The following is a 20,094-nucleotide window of genomic DNA, read 5'->3' on the forward strand; positions in this document are numbered from 1 at the left end:
TTACAATTTATATTATTTTAATTAATGAATTCTAAAAATAACAAACACATAAAATGTATTTAAGAGATACACAGAAAATTACAAAGTTTGTAACCTGAACGGTTAGGATATAAAATCTTTGAGCATGATACATTAAAAAAGGAGAAATACAAACTCTTGCTTCTTAATATTGTAACATTACAAGGAAATCTAGTGGATCAGCACATATGCAGACAGATGAAGTGGTTAATGACAGTTATGTCAGTGCCTCATTTAATCACATAGATAAGGGAAAATGTATTGGGCAGAGTTCATTGGCTTGCATCTAAAAACAAAAAAATATAATCTACTATAAACATGGTCCATAAGGAAAAATGAAAAACACACAGGCGCATGCAGACACACGAGAACAACCGGAAAGTGACTTCCCCGTTATACGATTCCAAATCAAATATCTACAGGAGAGAATAAAGACTGGCCGCGACTCCTGTAGATATTATTATTAACATCTTATCAATTTAGTGCCAGCAATCACATCCTATAATTCACATCAAACTAAAACAATATTTTTTTTAACACTTACTGTGAGTAAAAGCACTAAATCCGAGCACCGTTTGGTCGAGATAACTGCTTAATCGAAAAGAAAAAGTCAGATTTTAAAGTAAAAATGGTAAAAAGCTTGCAGTATTTTCTCAATTGAACCCTTAAAGTAAAGTGCTCTTGGCAGAGTTTGCCCTTATGTGCTGATTTAAATCTAAATCATAAAAGCAAACATACCAACTACCAATCAGCAGCTAGAGTTTAACAATGTCAAGAGCAGCACAACCATGCTTTATAAAAATGGTCCGTCGTACTAACTTCACGCGTTTGACAGCTTATTTAGTTTAAAGCAAAATCTATTTTGCAAGATTCATGTGCTTTGACTAACTACTAGTGCAAATCCAACTAAACAGTGTGCTTGGTTCAGTGTTTCTCTGCAGACAACCGGCCAGCGCCCTCTGCAGGTCAGGCCCTCAACTCACAACCGAATGAACATTTAATTATAGTTTTAAATGGACAATTTTTGATGTCCAAATTAAACATTTTAAAGCACTGGTTTATCCTCTAAAATACTGGCCCTTAAATAACGAGGTATAAAACTGCTCTCCACCAATCAGGGAAGACAAGGTGGTTACGTATGACACACACAAGACACACACAGATAAAACATACGTTAAAGTTGATATTAAAGTCGTCTGGTGTCCAACATAAAAAAGACCGAGCGAAGAAGAGGGTGATGATGATTCCTCCAATAATTCGAGTGAATCTGGAGTAAACAGAAGGATAATAAATGCAGCAAATGTTCCTGCAGCATTACTTGGGCACGGCTCGATACCGTCTCGCGGCATTGCGGCTTAAAAAAAATCTGTCAGGTCTCCCTGAGTTAGTTGCACTTCATCGTGTAAGTCTGCTTATGTTTTCTTAGTCCTCGAAGAAATCCACAAGAAAAAGAAATGAAGAAAAATCTCACAAATGTACAGTTAGCTTTGGAGGGGCAGCTGGAAAGTTTGATGTCGAAAAGTATCCAAGGTTAAGATGCTTGATGTTTGTCTCGTCTCTCAAAATACTCGTGCTGCCGTAAGGTGCAAATTGAAATCTTGCCCAGTTCAGAGAGGAGTCAGAGGTGAGATGGTTATTGTGTTAACAAATGTGTGTGTGTGCTAGATGTGAGGTTGTCCAAATGAGCTTCATTTATAAAACATGCTAACATTGCACTTTTGTTGTTTATATCTGATTGGCAGCGTTGTTCAATCTAAGAAACATCTTGCATTAGCAATAAGTTTTATAAAAGAGGCCCATTTTATGTATAAATGAGAATATGCATATTGTATGGGATGAGTTTGCGAGTGTGTGCGTAGGTCAGTCAGTGATTCCTATTTTCAAACACTTGTCAGTAAGAACATGTTTAGTGTTGTTGTTGCTGGTGCTCGTTCAGGTGTGCGGACAGCACAAGGTGCTAAATGAGCGCTGCCGTGTCCAGGACGTTCCTGCTGGGATCTAGGGTGGCGAAGAACCGTACGTCCCGGTCTTTGTCCATCCTCAGTTCAGACAGAGCCTCCTCGAGCTCATCGGAGTATGCACTGCCTGGGTCCTTGAAGTACGCTGACAAACAGACACACTTAATTTTAGTCTGTATTTATTGGAAAACTAACCAGCAGTATTTTTTAAAAAGATGTCTGTACACTTACATTTTTCCAACACGCTTTGTCTTAACGCCTTGGCTACCAGCACGCGTACATTGGGCACAGGATCTGACGAGAGGCTGAGCAGACTGGGCAGAAGATGCTGTGCAAACTGGTCCATGGGCATACAGTCCTCCTCCACTACCGCCTTCACAGAAACATAGGAAGGCTTTACAAACGTTGCCAATTATTTTTTTATTAAGGTTATTCAAGACTTTGTGGAAGTCCACTTGGGTTATGTACGTGAAATTAAAATGCACCTGACAAATGAATGCAAACGCCTGGCGTCCAACCCACTTGGGAGAGCGGCAGAATCTCATAACGAGCTCATGGATGAAATTAAAACCCAGGTCATGAGCTCCACAGGAATACAGCTTCTGCAAGATCTCCACCACCTAAACACACAGACAGATGCAGACGGTTTCTCTACAAGCAGATATTGAAACATTATGGACACCTGGTATTAACATCTGTCTGATCTGATCACAAGTGGACAACGCTAAATACAGGATCTAGCATGACCCAAGGTGACGTAATTTGGCTTAATCATGTTAAGTCCGGAGAACAGTCTGTTTTTTTACATGTACGAAGACATATGCGCACGGTTGAATGCACAGCCTTGCAAAGTATAGTTTATTTGACTCACACGTGAACTTAGACGTTCAACGCAAGTGCATCGTGACAAAATGCAATGCATCTCATGGACTACATACTACATTCTCTTGTAAACACATGCGCGACCTACGCATACAAAATACACGTGGTTACAGAAATCTGACGGTGCACGTACGTCCGCGTGTCACACACACTGTATGTGGACTCTCTTAACTACTACTGGTCAAACATCACATTATAGGTGTTGCATTTAAAATGGCTCCAAACACCTTGACACAAATATTATTCCTGTATCCAAAATCTTGCACTGTGGCAGTACGCACTTGAATTGGAGGAATTTTTATACATTATGCAGTATGTATACATTTCAGACTTACTACATCCGCCATGTGTTCCTCGCACTAGATTATTTGCGGGTTTTAACTTGCTATGCAAATAACGTGCTATGCAAATTTTTTCGGTTGAGTTGGATATTTTGAACTTGAGCGATGATGCATTTGAGGCAAATAGCATGTGTTTTGCGACAATCGCGCCGGCCAATTTGCGTAATTCGCCTTGCGCAAGTTCGCATCTATTTGCGCAAATCGTTTAAAATTCGCATTTGGTGTGTACGCCCCACTACAGCTGTCCATTGTGCTCATTTCGGTGCGTTTCAGCAGTATGTTTGGAAACCAAATACAGTCGTGAATCAGAGATTTTAAATTGTTAAGTTCATGTGCCATTTACCCATTAGTTTTGGATACATAACTACTTTAATTATTTGTTATTTACCGTATTTTCCGCACTATAAGGCACACTTAAAAGCCTTTAATTTTCTCAAAAAACGACAGTGCGCCTTATAATCCGTTGCGCCTTATATATGAATCAAGTGCTGCATTTTTATATATGAAAAAATGCAGCGCTTGCAGCATTACGGCTACCGTCAATTACGACTTTGGCAAAAACCCGGAAGCGAGTTAGCATTTTTAGCTCTTCCGATTCAATTTTCCCTAATTCAATGGGTCTCATTCACTCATAATTGCGTACGTTTTTTGTATTTATACGCACACTGAACTTCTCACGAAAACTTTCAACCTAATTCACACCACGTGCGCACGCACATGAGTTTGTTCTTATACTTGTTCTTGCATTAGTGAATTTGGAGTGTTCTACATGAGCGGCCGGCGTGCATGAGGTTGGTAATTTGCATAAAACATGCCCAAGCCAGCTCCATATAAGAGTTTTTCGCAGCGCAAGTCCACGGAAAATTTTTGAGCAGTTTGTCATAGCAGCAAAAGAGCTCGAAAATAAATCCATGATCATATTTATTATCGGTAAAGTTCCGATTAATTATAATTATATATGATGCAGAAAATATTATTATATTATAATATAAAAAAATAATCATGTCACAATGTTATATCAACATTATTATAAACATTATAATTATAGGCTAGTATTGGATTATAGTGTACATGATTATTGCCTACGAGTGGTTTTAGGTTTTCTTGAATTTTTACGTACATTTAGAAGACATTTTGATATGAAAGTTTTTGTTGAATCACGATTTGTTTGTGAAAACATCTGTACGCACAAATTTGTGCGTACGCATGCTTAGTGAATGAGGCCCATTGTCTTTTTTTTAATGTGGCCTCAAATAAGAGCTTGGGTTACCACAAGCCTAAAATATTTTAAAATTTTATTCTACGCCATACAACACACCAATAACATTATGTTAAAATACTACTTTTAAAAAACACCTACTGAGGCCTTCATGATCATATCACCCGAGATAGATGCTAACACCAGGTGTGAACAGCTTCTAATCTGAGGTTAGAAATAAAATTGAGCCACTACAGGCAGAAAGTAAGAAGCCTAAAAACAGTCTGTGTATGCGTGAGAAGAAATGACTCACCAACTTATAAGAGATCCACCGCACTTCTGATACTTTGTCAGAGCAGAGATTAAAAGCTATCTGTCTGAGGTAGTCATAGATGTCGCTGTGGTTGTACAACTCAATGATCAGGATGAGCTGTCTGAAATGCACAGACAAACACGCATATGAATACAAGAGGACTGAGTTTACACTTAAAGCTTTGTGTGCGATGCAGAAAAATGCTTTAAAAAAATGAAACTGGATATTTAATACGTACTCTGCTAGCTCATAGCGAAATCTCCAGTTTCGACTGTTATCGGTCACCATGAACTCCTGGAGTTGATACAGATATTCCCGACGCTTCTCGGTGTGGAGCAGCTGTAAAAGGATGCAAAAAGATCAAGCTGTTAATCACAGAGCGATATTCATCTTTTGATATTAAAAAAGACGGACAGATTAAGTGTATATGGGAAACAGTAAAGATAAAAATGAATAACTTGCTCTTAGAAACATTGGAACTTGATGCATAAGGAGCTTTGGTACATTAAAAAATTCCTGTTATAAAGCCTGATTTACTCTACATTGATCCATCAAGTGGCCATTTACAATTTAACACTTGCAATAAAATTTTTAAAGAGATGCAGATCTACTTTCCCAAGAGTCATTGAGCTTAAAATCTCTTAAAAATATAAAAGTATCCTTTGATGATGCTTTGGAAAAATTACATAAATATATTTAATTATCTGTTGAACGTTGAAGATCCCCATATGCTCAGCTTTGCAAAGGGAATTTCACATCATTTTTACCTTCAGGAAGTCATACAGGTGTTTGAGGACTCCTATCCGCACCTCGTCCAGATCCTTGAGGAAGCCATTAAATATAGGCACCAGGTCAGCAGCAGTCAGCTGATCCCCCAAAATCACAGCCAACTCATGTATGGAGAATGCGAGCGTCCGACGCACCTTCCACTGTCAACACATTCAATAAGTAAGGAATGATTAACAACTAAATATAATTCAAAATAATTAAAAGAGTATTTCTTAAAGGCGGGGTGCATGATTTTTGTAAAAACATTTTGGAAAAGTAGTCGGGCCGAGTACCAAAACACACTTTAGCCAATCAGCAGTAAGGGGCGTGTCTACTAACTGACATCGTTGCCTGGGTTGCATATGTGTGGGGCAACCCTATCTCACAGCAAATTGCGTTACTGTGGGGTCACACCAGACACGTTTAAAGTGTCAAATTCGTGTCTACCGCGTGTACTTGGATGCTTAAACATTTCGAGTGTAATCGCTTCGCATTCGCGCATGAAATTCTAGTCATTGAGACATTCACGTGGAAATTTGCATCATGGGAGGGGCTTCTGCGACTCTGCTCGCTTCCTGTAATCACGTCACTACTAGAGCAAGCTCCTGATTGGTTAACACGCTGCATTTTTCCGCCAAATTCATATTTTTCAACTCGCGGCAACACTCAATTCACGTCTACCGCCGCGCTAAACACCTCATTCGCGCCGTGAGACCTCCAGACGCGCATCAACTCGTCTTTACTTTCACTTAACATTGAAATCACTTGGGCTTGACGCCTCTATCGTGGCTGGTGTGAACGCAACATTATAGTCACAAAATGTTTTATTCATTTATTTGTGCTATTGACACGATTTTCCGCTGTTTTTCGTGCCCCTGGAGCACGGATGTCTTTTTCGTGGCACACAGCACGAATTTCTAAAAAGAGTTTTTCGTGTATGTGGCATGACTTTCTGTATAGTGTCATTTTTTCCTATTTTTAAATCATTGTCGCTTGGGGTTAGATTTGGGGTTTGCATTATAATGTAATTTCATGCATTGGTTTCTACATGTTTTTCGTCCGCTTTTAAAACTTTTCTCGCCTAGAATTGGGTTTAGAGTTGGGGTTTGGGTTAGGATGTCGCAGAAAGTGATTCTAACCCTAACCCCAAGCGACAATGGTAAAAAAAATAGGAAAAACAATGAGAAAATAAAATATTAAATTATACGATACAGAAAGTAAAAACTGTTTCTAGAAATTTGTGCTGTGTGCCATGAAAGACACGTGTGTTCCAGGGGCACGAAAAAAAACGGAAATTCGTGTCAATAGAACGAACACATCAATCAAAAATTATATACTATAACTATAACACAAATTTCTGTAAGATTGGGTTGGTGTGGGAAGGGTCCATCAAAAGAAGGTCCAGATTCTATTGGGGTAGGGGCGTGTTTGTTTAGGTGATTTCAACTGTCAACATTGGCTTTCAGAGATCATGCACCCCGCCTTTAACTCTCTCCCCCCAATCAGCAATATCGCCATTATCCACCAGGTGGCAACTTATAAAACCTGGAAGTATCGACCTAGGCAAACAGCTGCATGTCCGTCTAAGTTTTGTGGATCGCTCTGAATCTGATCTTTATCAAAAGTCCTTCACAAAAATAGAATTCTTGCAGCTTGATGCTCAAAATTTGACATTTTTTAATAAGCCTACCCATATTTGAGAGGTGATAAAAAGAGAACTGATGAAGGTAGAATCAAACTTTTTTTTGAAAGCAGAAGGTCTGTTCTATCATTTAATATATAGTATGTTTAGAGCATTTTCTGGGAGGCATTAAACTTTTGTGAAAATAAAAAAAATTATGGCAGGGATAGAGTTAAATGCCCTCAAGGAAGTAAAAAATCATTCATTTTCAGCTAATACTCAGTAATTCTAAAGGTGCCGTGATGGATATTATCTAGTTTGAAATATGAATTTATCTGGAGCAGGCTTCACCTGTACATCTGTAGCGAGCGTCTCGTACGTGTCTTTCAGACAGTGCCAGTTTTGTCTGCCCAGCGTCAGTGCAACACCTGGCAGACTGAAAGCACAGTGTTTGGCGATCTCAGTGTCCACGGTCTGTGCCCGAGCTGGGTCCGTCATGGACAGGTACTGATCTAATAACTGCTGTGGGACGACATTCTGAGATGGTGGAGGACAGAAAGAACGAAGGTTAGAAGACAGCAAGACATCATATGGTCCCAATTGTATGTAACTGGCTGCCTAATTCTATCACTTTTTATACATGAAAGAAATATATACTGTACGTTTTTTTGTAATAAACTAGGGCTGCATAACAATTAATCGCGATTAATCTATAGCAGAATTAAAGTTTTTGTTTACATCATGTGTGTGAACTGAATATAATAAATAGATAAATGCACACACTTGCATGTATATATTTAAGAAATGTTTACATGTGTACATACATTTGTATATTTATGTATAATATATATATATATATATATATATATATATATATATATATATATATATATATATATATATATATATATATATATATATATATATATATATATATATATATATATATATATATATATATTATATATAAATATATATAAATATAAATATTTGAAGAGTTTGGTTCCAAAACGCAATAAATCCATTTTGACAAATTTCGGTAAAAACGTGTTTTCTATACAAAGAAAGTGACAAGATGAAAACCAGTATTTTCTGTTACACACTTTAACATAGCATCTTTAGGTTATAAAAACATAAAAAATTCAAATCCATATCTTGATTTTCAAAGTTTTATTCTAAAAACGAATTCTTTTTTACACAAAATGCCATAAATCCATGACAGTTTTTTATTTCAAAATGCTATATATCTATTAAATCAATGTATAAATGTGCATTCATCTTTACCATTTTATATTTATTTAGTTGACTAGTGGTATACAATGATTAAAAAATTAACATTAATGGCATTAACCAAAACACTTACTTTGTTATATTAAGAACACAATGTTTTAGCATGAGAAGCTTGATGCTGTCTGGAGAACAAGCAACCGAGTGCCTCTCGCGGAAATTATTAGCTGTTGATGGCTTACGTTTCTTTCCCGTCACAGAAAACCATCACAGGTTTGGCAATGCTATTAAAGTATTATTTTGTTTTGTTTGTTGATCACAAAGTACAAAGTAGATGAGGAAAACTAGGACTCCGTGTACTCAGCGCGCCGCCATGTTTGTTTACATTGCGTGACTGGTCCGCTGTAATATCAGAAATGGATTTATTGCATTCTGTAAAAAGGAGCAGTGGCGTTTGTCGCATTTTGGGAAAAAAGGGAGAAAAGATGACAGAATATCACGGCGGGTATTGGATTTTGCGTAAAATTAATTATTTACTTTTAACTACTGACCTGATATAATACTGATTTTGGCAGTAACTCATTTTTTTCAAAAATGGCGTTTATTGCGTTTTGGAACCAAACTCTTCATATATATATATATATATATATATATATATATATATATATATATATATATATATATATATATATATATATATATATATATATATATATATATATATATATTTATCTTCAAATTATACATGCATGTGTGCATATAAGGGCTGGGAAAAGATTAATCGCGATTAATCCCCTACAAAATAAAAGTTTTTTTGCATAATATTTGTGTTTGTACTGTGTGTAATTATTGTGTATATTTAACCACACACATACATATATTCATGTCAATTTTTTTATTTATATAATATAGAATTTTTTTAAAAAAAATATATATGTAAATGTTTCTTAAATACATACATGAATGTGTGTGTATTTATATGTACATAATAATTATACACAGCACACACTCATATATTATGCCAAAAATCACTTTTATTTTGTATGCGATTAATTGCGATTAATCTTTTCCCAGCCCTATATATACATAATTATCATACACAGTTCACACACATATATGATGTAAACAAAAACTTTTATTCTGCTATAGATTAATCGCGATTAATTGTGATTAATCGTTATGCATTCCTATAATAAACTGTATCGGTTTACTCATATTGTATATGAGAATGGTGCATTACCTGAACTTTAGACTTCTCTTCTTCAGACGTTTTTGTCATGTATGAGTCTTTATCTTCCTCCACATTTTCTATTAGGTCTGACTCCTGTTGAACGATATCTGAGCTGTATAGTTGTGCCAAGCATAAACTCACGTTTCGTTCTTTAAGCTGTTTCTGTGGCAAACGGTTTAATTGTTGAAGGTGCTATCACGTTTATTTTGTGTCATGTCAAAGTGTCTAAGGGCAAAAATTCATTACATTCAGTAAAAGACAAATTTTCTTACCTCACTGCTATGTTCAGAATCATCTACCAGTACGGGTGAAGTCAAGGGCGAGTCTGAAATCTCTGCGTTTGTCAACGAGAGTTCGCTCATGGCGCTGAGCTCATCAGACGTCGGAGAGCCTGCAGAACCGTTACTGTCCGATGAAGAATCGTCGCCATCTTCTGTCTGGCTCTCTAACTGAGCCGCTTTCAGCGCAGCGGACAACACCTTCACTTGAGCTGCAATGGAGAAATGTTTTAATGCCTCAAATATGTTTAAAAGCTCGAGCACACAGTATACGTGTTACTAATGCTCCATTCACCTTGTACATCAGGATCATCTATGTGAGGTTGAAGGCAGTCTAAAACCTTCTGGATCTGTGAGCTGGCGGACGGGCCTTGAGCATCTAAACTGGGTGGCTTTTCCGTCTCCTCATCTTCTGTCTCCCTCATAGCCTCTTCCTCCATCACCACATCTTCATCCTCCTTATCGTTTCTTTCATCACCTTGAAGAAGCTGGAGGTCTTGGGTGATGTCAGGCAGTGGGGATCTCCAGAAGTTAAAGGAGTTGTACATCGCACAGTCATCTATCTGCTGGTTGGTGTGCTGGTTAGCGCTGTCTTCTCTGGGATTGGTGGATGAATGACTTGTGGGATTCTGTTGGACCTGTGGAGGTTGTGATGGTGGAGCTGTTGTTTCTGAGGTGGGTTGTGGCTGAGCTGAATGGGGCTGAATGAGATGTTTTGCGGGACTCCCACTTGAGGCGTTGCAAGAGTTGCTGGTGTTTATTTTCTGCTGGTGGCTAGAAGGTAAAAAAAGTTTGATGAGAATTTATTCAGATTTAAAAATGGGAAAATGGGTTGAATATAATTAAATACAATGCAATGCGCAACCACACAAATGTACCTTCCCAAGGAGATCTTGGATATATCACAAAGGGTTCCATCCTCACAAAAGTGCAGTCCTGTGATTGACGGATTGGCGAATGTGGAGATGAAACGACCTAGGGACTGAAATGCAGCCTGCCTTACCTGTGCAATAAAACAAAACAAAAATCAACAGGTGCACCCTCTCCCTTACTGTGAAATCCAGGCTAACGTCTCATAATCTAATGATGAGATGATTAGGAGCATCCAAGTATTCAAAGCCATGGTTACCCAAACATTTGTTTTTGAACTTTGACAAGGGCTTACTCAGTCAATCTTAAAGATACCAAAGTTATACTTTACATTACATAGGATGAAGTGTTAATTGCTCATTCTGAAGTCTATTTTTTTCCACTGACCTGTATATTTGTCTAAATTGTGTTCCAAGGAACTAATTGCCTGCTGTTCTAGTTGCATATCTATGTTGGATTGTGTGTATCGTTTTCTTACCCAGCGTGATTGATCACTGATGAGATTGATGAACAAGGGGGACAGTTTAGTGCGTCGCACCTCCGGAGACGTGCAATTTGAAACGACCATGAAGCACTCAGCGCAGGCTTTCCTTATACCCCACAAACTGTCTGAGCACAGGTCGAAAAATTTAGGCATCTGTATTGAGGAGGAAAAAATAAGGATTTCAGCAAATCTCCTCCACATGGATCTGGTTTCACAAAACACTTAGGCCTGGTTTCACAAAGGCTTAGCAAACGCCAGGACAGGGTATTAGTTAAATTAAGATGTTTAAAGGAAAATACCACAGTTTTTCATTATTTTATTATGTTCTTACCTCAACTTAGATTAATGAATACATACCTATCTTTATTCAATGCGTGCACTTTTAATCTTTGTACAGCACGTCGTGAATGTGTTAGCATTTAGCCTAGCCCCATTCATTCCTTAGGATCCAAACAGGAATGAATTTAGAAGCCACCAAACACTTCCATGTTTTCCCTATTTAAAGACTGTTACATGAGTAGTTACATGAGTAAATGGCTCGTTATAGTTGCACGTAGGTCCTACGGCGTAGGTTCCGCGTCGGTTTTCATTTATACTTTTGCCTCGTCGTCCGCGTCGACGTGCAAACACACGCGCAGACAGCTGGTAGGCAGTAACCACGCATGTAACCACAGTAGCAGCGCGAACGTCAAAGAAGAAGCTGCTTAGCAAGTTAACCCACAAACGAAGAAGAAACAGCAACTTGTTGTGTATAATTAACAAGTAAATAAACAACGACTTTTGATGCAGTTTGAGTTAAATCACTCCTCAACTTGGCTCATCTTTGTTTTCACTGTCACAAACGGAAATACCTATGACGCAGTTTTTTTTACCTGACGGTAGGGTTTCTGGTGGTCCAATCACAGCGCTTGCGGTCCGCATAGATCTGACGCGCTGTAAAAAATTTTGCGAGGTGCACGTCAGGCTACGCAGAGCTAAGCACAGGCTACGTATAACCTACGCACGACTATAAATCGAGCTTAAGTATGGTGGCACAAAACAAAACGTGGAGGATAAAAATGAGAACTATATTGTATGGCAAGGAGCACTTAGTTTTCAGCACTTCGACCTTGGGTACAGTAATATTGACGAAGTTTGACCGAGAGGAGGAGTAGTCAGGAGCGATAATGTTACTGCGCACCGAGGTCGAAGTATTGAACTAACGGTACATTCACATGGGGCGCAAGCGTTAACGCTTCACAATTACTTTTAAATGGGCGACGTCATGCGTTGCCGAACTGAATTGTGGATCTGTCAACGTCGCCTCACTGCCGTTGCTCGTGGCAAAAGTCGAACATTTTATCAACTTTTCAAGTGCCAATGCATGCATCAGCCAATCAGACTGCCTTATGCAAATAACCTAGTGCAAGCCAGCCAATTACGTTTATGCAAGACCAGAGCACGTGTTGCGGCAATATAGTTCTCATTTTTTATTTGCTTAAAAAAATTGCCACGTTTTATTTTGTGCCACCATACTAACTTGTGTAACTACTCATGTAACAGTCTTTAAATAGGTAAAACATAGAAGTGTTTGGTGGCTTCTAAATTCATCCCTGTTTGGATCCTAAGCAATGAATGGGGCTAGGCTAAATGCTAACACATTCACGACGAGCTGTACAAAGATGAAGTGCACCCATTGATAAAAAGATAGGTATGCAATTTGTCTAAGTTAAGGTAAGAACATAGTAAAGTATTGAAAACGGTGGTGTTTTCCTTTAAGCATTGTTAGATTTTCCTTCAATTGGCTGCTCAGTCTTTTAGGGCTGCATCTAATACGTAAAAATAATAAGCAGGTTCTTATGTAGCATAGTTCTTCAGGAGTGATGTTGTTGTATAAACTGTGAGACAGACCTTTATACATGATAACAAATGGCCAACAAACAATAGAAACCTGTTAGGACCTCCTACAGGAGATTGGTCTATTCTTTGTTATTCACACTTATCAGTTTCTATAGGCCATCTGTATGTGGCATTTGGTTCACACCTTCACTGTATTGTTGATTACATCAGGGCACAGTCGCAACGTAACACATCAGACATTGATTACGCATATAAAGAAATACACACAAAGCATCTTTTATAAACATGCATTACAAAAGACATTACTGATGACGTGTATCTTGAGACAAATCAATGGCAGTGGCCTATAAGATCTGTCAGTGCAAGTTATTTTCAGTACAACTCAAATTAAATCAACTTAAATTTAGTATTAAAATTTGTTTCAATTAAATATAATGGGCAAAGGTGTCCTTGTTAAAAACATAAACGTAAACAGTAGCTCTTGAATTAAAAACCATAAGCAAGGCAATGGTTCTCACCAGTAGTTTCTCTGTGGCTTCCTGGCCAACAGTAGAACAGAACTCGCCAAAGTTTGCTGCACAGACCTGGTGCACAGATAAAAAGGGTTAAAATTTACAGTGAGGTCTCATATTGTGTTGCAAAACAGGGCGTGTTGCAACTTGTGAACTATTGCTTCTTGTGAAAACTGCCAAAGCAGATTAACATTCTTAGCAACTTTTTTATAACAACCCAGCAAGCAATAGCTGTCATTTCACAGTCAAGTTTAACTACAGACCCAGTGCAGTCTGGCTATGAGTAACCCACTTCCAGCCAAAATAAACTTGGTTACATGTCATTTTGCCACGCCACCATGTAAGCAAAGTGATTAATACTACAAGGTGTTTGGTTTCATTTACTTTTGGGCTATGGTTAGAAGTCTAATACATTTTTAGACAGCCCAAATTTTGTCATGTTTTATCCTAGACGTCTGTGCTGTTTTTGAACGGCGGTTAGACGTCTATGCAAGCTTAAAGGGGACAAATCAAGAAAATCTGACTTTTTTCCATGTTTAAATGCTATGATTGGGTTCCCAGTGCTTCTATTAACCTAGAAAATGTCAAAAAGACAATTTTCTCTCAGTTCTCTCAGTTTTCTCTCCAAGCATGTGAAAAAATAGGTAATTGAAATGTGGCTCCCCATGTGATGTCAGAAAGGAATCTTATTATAATAATACCACCCCTTAATCTGCACTATCCAACCACAGCACTGCCATTTAGTGTGGAGATCAGCTCATATGCATTTAAAAGGACACACTCAAACATTTTAAATGACAAAACAGTGACACTGAAAACTAAATGTTTTGTGTAATATTTATCTAATGCAATGGCATTTAAACATAACTGAAGACTCAAAATACCTTTTGAAACAACTGAACATTATGCAATAGTTATCCGTTTGTGACTGCTTGGACCAAGACATCAATTCTCTAGTACGCCGTTTATAGAGAACATATTTTGAACAATGCATCCTGAACAATGAACATATTGTTACCTTGCGGACTTGAAACAGTCTGGCGTCACTGCATAGCTCACAGAACCGCAGCAACAGAAGTTGTTCCACCGTTTCTTTAGTCAACATAGTCACCAACTTGCACATGATCGCTACAATAAAGTAGACAGTTATCAACCCAGAAATCAAAACCAGTGAAACTCTGCAAAACCTACAAATGAAGAGTTTGGTTCCAAAACGTGATTAACGGCATAAAAAAAAACGAGTTACCACCAAAATCAGTATTGTATCAGGTCAGTATTAAAAAGCTAATTCTTAAATTTTACGCAAAATCCAATATCCGCCGAATGCAATAAATCCACTCAACAAATCACAGCGCACCATTCCACACATTGTAAACATTAATGGCAGTGCGTTGAATACACACAGAATCCAATTTTTCCTCATCTACTTTGTAATTCGTCATCAACAAACAAACAAAAACAAAATAAAACTTTTGATGGCATTGATAAACCTGTGGTGGATTTCTGTGGCGGGAAAAAAATGTAAGCCATCAAAAACGAATAATTTACGTGAGAGGCACTCGTCATGCTAACACATTGTTGAAAAACACAAGTTGAAAAACTTTTCATTATTTTACCCGAAGTCAACAAAAATCGAGCAGGACCAAAACATTTTACAGCTGATCGCTGTCAAAAAAGTTCAGCGACGACGTTTCAAGGATGACAGCAGCAATGACAGTGATCTTAATATGACAAAGTAAGTGTTTTGATTAATGCAATTAATGTTTATTTTTTAATCAGTGTATACCACTAGTCAACTAAATGAATATAACATGGCAAAGATGAATGCACATTTATATATTGATTTCATGGATTTATTGCATTTTGTGGAAAAAATAATCAATTTTTATAATAAATCTTTGAAAATGAAATTATAGATTTGAATTTTTAATGTTTTTATAACCTAAAGATGCTTTGTGAAAGTTTGTAACAGAAAATAGTGTTTTACATCTCATCACTTTCTTGGTATAGAAAACATATTTTTACCAAAATTCGTCAAAATGGATTTATTGCGTTTTGGAACCAAACTCTTCAAACATAAACACTCTTATAAATACAAATGTAGAAATGCATATTGACTGCAATATGAATTTTCAGGCATTCTCCCAACAAACATGGTAACCTTCAAATGCTTGTATACAAAAGCGTATTGTCTTTCACACAAATCCACTCACCGCTACAGCCTCGATCTTGTAGTCGTCATCACTGCTGGGTTCTGTGAGCTCCAGTAGCACAGGGCAAACCCGTCCCTCCATATCGGCCTTACTCATCAGACCCTGTTCAAGCAGGACCAGCAGAGCAGCCTGGCTTGTCTTTCGCACCTTATGATGGGAAAAAAGCGACAGTGAAATATTGTTATGATGATCTGTTGGTATGGTTGCACAAAGAGGAACTACCCATTTTTAAAGTATGAATTTGTTTATAAATAAAATGAGACACCCCATCTACTTATTGTCACATCAATCTCAGATTTTTTTGCTGGAGGACACAATAAAAGATGAGGGTTCATCCAGCCCAGTTTTCCCCTCCCACATATACAACACAAGCATATACATTTAATCGGTTTCTCTAAAAGTTAATTCATTTAAAGGATTAGTCCCGCTTTCTTAAAAAAATCCAGATAATTTACTCACCACCATGTCATCCAAAATGTTGATGTCTTTCTTTGTTCAGTCGAGAAGAAATAATGTTTTTTGAGGAAAACATTCCTGGATTTTTCTTATTTTAATGGACCCCAACACTTAACAGTTTTAATGTAGTTTAAAATTGCAGTTTCAAAGGACTCTAAACGATCCTAAACGAGGCATAAGGGTATTATATAGTGAAACGATTGTAATTTTTGGAAAGAAAAAAAAATTCACTTTTAAACCACAACTTATCGACTATCTCCGGTCCTGTGATGCGCCAGCGTGACCTCACGCAATACGTCATCACGTCAAGAGGTCACGGATGACGTATGCAAACTATGCCCCAGTGTTTACAAGTGTGGAGAAAGAGGACCGTTCCGACCATGTTGTATGTCGAATGATACTAATTAAAGTCTTTGTGTCAGTTTATTGTTTAAAATGGTCCGCAAATGTGCTTTTCATATATGTAACATGTGACCTTTGCACGTCATTACGAAATTACGTGAGGTCAAGCTGGCGCGTCACAGGACCGGAGATAGATGAGAAGTTGTGGTTTAAAAGTGCATATTTTTTATTTTTCTTGTCAAAAATGACGATCGTTTGGCTAGATAGACCCTTATGCCTCGTTTAGGATCATTTAGAGTCCTTTAAAACTGCAATTTTAAACTGCATTACAATTGTTAAGTGTTGGGGTCCATTAAAGTCCATTAAAATGAGAAAAATCATGGAATGTTTTCCTCAAAAAACACAATTTCTTCTTGACTAAACAAAGAGAGACATCAACATTTTGGATGACATGGTGGTGAGTAAATTATCTGGATTTATTTTTTAAGAAAATTGACTAATCCTTTAATGCAGGAGAGAGAATGATTGACAGCACAACATGATCATATTCCCCTCCAATATAATTGTTTACGTAGTTTTATGATTAAAAAAAACGATTTTTGGGTACACTATCCCTTTAACGTTACCTGGTTATTAGGATCTGTCAGATAACGGACCACGATGGGTACTAGATACCGTGAGAAGGCTTCTGGAAAATTGGGGCGGTTTTCGTGGAGGAACATGGCAATGTTTGGTACCTGTTCCATCAACTCTGCTCTCACTGGTGGTTCTGTAACATAACCATAAATATACATTGTAATACATGCATGTGAACCACACAGACATGTGCTAAATACAGAAAAAAGTCTTCACACCTCCATCCTCAGACATTCTGGCAACCGTCTCCATGATGCTGATGAAGTCATTTTCATTCTCCCCGAATTCCCGGAGAACATCTAGCAATCCTCGCGCCACAGCTTGCCTGAAATAAAAATATTTATATACGGGATCATATTAGATTGGACGACTTGCTCCTTTACAACATTTAACCACAAACCTTTGCAAAAAAAATGTACATCACTTTCTAAATAGCTCAGTAAATACTTTGAAGTACAAAGACCAGAAACCATCTGAATCACAGTCCAAAAACCAAGTACTTCTACAATGACAAGTTTGGCTCCCTTCAGGTCTTCCTGATCCAGAAGAAACCAAGTCATATCAGATTCTTCAAGCCCCTAAATTTTAAAATTATGTTCCACCATCGTGCCATAAAAAGTGAAATATGTTCAGTATCAAATCTCGCTTATTTTCAGGAGATTCACGCATAATGAACATATAAAATCAATAAACTATGCCTAACAAAAACGCAGAGCATTGCAAGATGAAGAATTAGTCACACATATACTCAAACCTTCACGTTCATGTCTCACCTGTTGAAGGCATTTTCACTGAAAGCATATTTCTCCAGTCGACCCAAAGGGGTAAGGTTATCCTGGCCTGCGTCCAGGAACGCTGTAATCCGAATCCCATCGCACTCTGAACCGTAGTCATCGAATCCAACTGCGAGACAAATTAATAGAGACATTAAATGACGAGGTATAATTTAATGTCGAGTCTTTTAGTACAGTCCCATGGTGGTATTAAATCCAAGTTCTTTCACATTCAAACCAGGAATCCCTCTAAAAGATGGAGTAGTATAGTGTAACCATACGCAATTAGATCATCAGTTTACAGACTAATCCATTTATAAAAAAATAGTCTGCTTTAACATTCTCCAATCTAAACACTTTTAAAGCTAATAGCAGTGGAATATCGATCCAGGTGTAATGTTATTGCACCGGCTCTATGACACAGCAGGGTTTCCATTACACGTGGTTTGGTTCTGTCATCAAAGACTATACTTCAAGTATATCATGTACCACAGCCAGCTTGAGGGTACAGACACATATAGCTTAAAGAGATAGTTCACTCAAAAATAAAAATTCTGTCATCATTTATTCACTTCAAGTTGTTCCAAACTTAATTCAGTTTCTTTGTTCTGCTGAACACAAATGAGGATATTTGGAAAAGTGTAAACAAACATTTCTAAATGTAAGTCAATGGTGCCCCAGATCATTTTTGGAGAGATCTATATTTGTGTTCAGCAGAACAAAGAGATTTATACAGGTTTGAAACAATTTAAGGGTGAGTAAATAATGACAGAATTTTCATTTTTGGGTGAACTGTCTCTTTAAAATTTAAGATAAATAATTTTTGTCATTGCGAATAGATTACTGTCACAAAGTGTCCCTCCATATGAAAATTAACTATGGAATTATTGGAGTAAAATATAGTAATCATGGATTTGAACTATGGTTACTATAGCAAAACCATGGTTAATTTGTGGTAACCAACTATAGCAACTGTTTGTTTATGATTTTTTTTTTTTTTGAAAGGGCCAATTTACCCAAATGTACTTTACTTCTAACTATGTATGTGATGTGATTTGTTATACTCACAGTCATCCAAATCATCATGGCCATCTTCAAAATATAAAGCCATACCTGGGGAAGCATGAGGATAAAAATAAAATATATGATTGACAACTGTGTCAACAGCATGTTTCAAACCATGCTGCTGTCAGATATAAGTTAGGCTGTGTCCCAAAACCAATAGTATTACCAACCAACACAGCATTTTGGCATCATTTTGATTACCTAAACTGGAAACGAGTCTATAATACTCAACATAATGAGCATTATACTACAACGCTGACTTTTGACAGATGGCTGTGGCGTATGTCGTGCTAATATAGCTCACTAAATTATGGTGACTAAGTTACTGTCAAGTCACTCTTGCTAGGCAAAGTCAAGCCTCTGAAACTATGTTTACCAAAACCTCATTGTGTAAACACAATGACACTCACATTAAATATATATTTTAAATAGTGACCAGCCCAGAAAACGCGTTATCCGGTGTAGTTAACTTAGCAGAAATCAACAGAAAACCGGCTGGCTAACAAACTAACTGACTGTCATTCTGTGTCAACTCAACCATGACATCTTTACAATTTTGGTTAGATTAAGCAAATAAATGATATTGTAGATTATGTATTCTGACACATTTAGTCCAGAAATAGCTGTTTATGACTACACTTCTATCATTTATTACCATATGTCCTGCTAGCTCTACTAACTCGCAACTAGTGTTGATAACACTTAAAATTTCACCCACTCGTGACCTTTGTTCTACAATACAACATAAATGTAAAAATGCTAAAACAAACTCGAGTGCGACAACGGAGCCGACTGACTTTAAACCGCTTTGAAGCTTTAAATAAACGCATTTTAAGCACGTTACCTGCCATCTTGATTTAGAGCGAGGCTGTCACTCCACTTCCTCAAAAGATTTCCTGCCGTTATTTAAACCCCCGCATCCGTATGACGACTAAACATTAACAAACACAAATAAACTTGTCAAAAGTAATCAATATATCGCGTAAATGACTCGCGATGAACCGAATCGCTCAACCGAACGGTCGGCGACCAAAAAAGAAGACAATGTCGATCACGTGACTCGTCAGCC

General features: G+C 37.4%; 1 protein-coding gene across 3 annotated transcripts; it reads right to left on the minus strand.

The window, feature by feature from the left end:
- On the minus strand, positions 1 to 20,008 carry ppp4r1l (protein phosphatase 4, regulatory subunit 1-like). 3 transcript variants are annotated; one of them, XM_055212347.2, is made up of 20 exons: positions 19,870 to 20,008; positions 19,029 to 19,073; positions 17,961 to 18,090; positions 17,406 to 17,512; positions 17,178 to 17,320; positions 15,754 to 15,900; positions 14,559 to 14,666; positions 13,547 to 13,612; positions 11,184 to 11,342; positions 10,714 to 10,838; positions 10,131 to 10,609; positions 9,830 to 10,047; positions 9,567 to 9,650; positions 7,451 to 7,636; positions 5,478 to 5,639; positions 4,949 to 5,049; positions 4,711 to 4,831; positions 2,462 to 2,596; positions 2,208 to 2,349; positions 1 to 2,121 (listed from the first exon to the last, which is right to left on the minus strand). In XM_055212347.2, the coding sequence occupies exons 1-20, from the start codon at positions 19,874 to 19,876 to the stop codon at positions 1,976 to 1,978; spliced, it is 2,811 nt and encodes a 936-aa protein (XP_055068322.2). In that variant the 5' UTR covers positions 19,877 to 20,008; the 3' UTR covers positions 1 to 1,975. The 3 variants fall into 3 exon arrangements, with proteins under 3 accessions (XP_055068322.2, XP_055068321.2, XP_055068320.2); XM_055212346.2 differs by having other exon boundaries at positions 9,567 to 9,713; XM_055212345.2 differs by having other exon boundaries at positions 9,567 to 9,719.
- Positions 20,009 to 20,094: the final 86 nt, after the last annotated feature.

This window comes from Misgurnus anguillicaudatus, chromosome 8, assembly GCF_027580225.2.
Source record: "Misgurnus anguillicaudatus chromosome 8, ASM2758022v2, whole genome shotgun sequence".
NCBI classification, from domain to species: domain Eukaryota; kingdom Metazoa; phylum Chordata; class Actinopteri; order Cypriniformes; family Cobitidae; genus Misgurnus; species Misgurnus anguillicaudatus.

Excerpts from the sequence above, each read along its gene's own strand:
- ppp4r1l (XM_055212345.2), bottom strand. Across the intron at positions 10,839-11,183 it reads TCAGTGATCAATCACGCTGG|GTAAGGCAGGCTGCATTTCA; the intron begins GTAAGAAAACGA and ends TTTATTGCACAG. Across the intron at positions 2,350-2,461 it reads CGTTTGCATTCATTTGTCAG|GCGGTAGTGGAGGAGGACTG; the intron begins GTGCATTTTAAT and ends GTTTCTGTGAAG.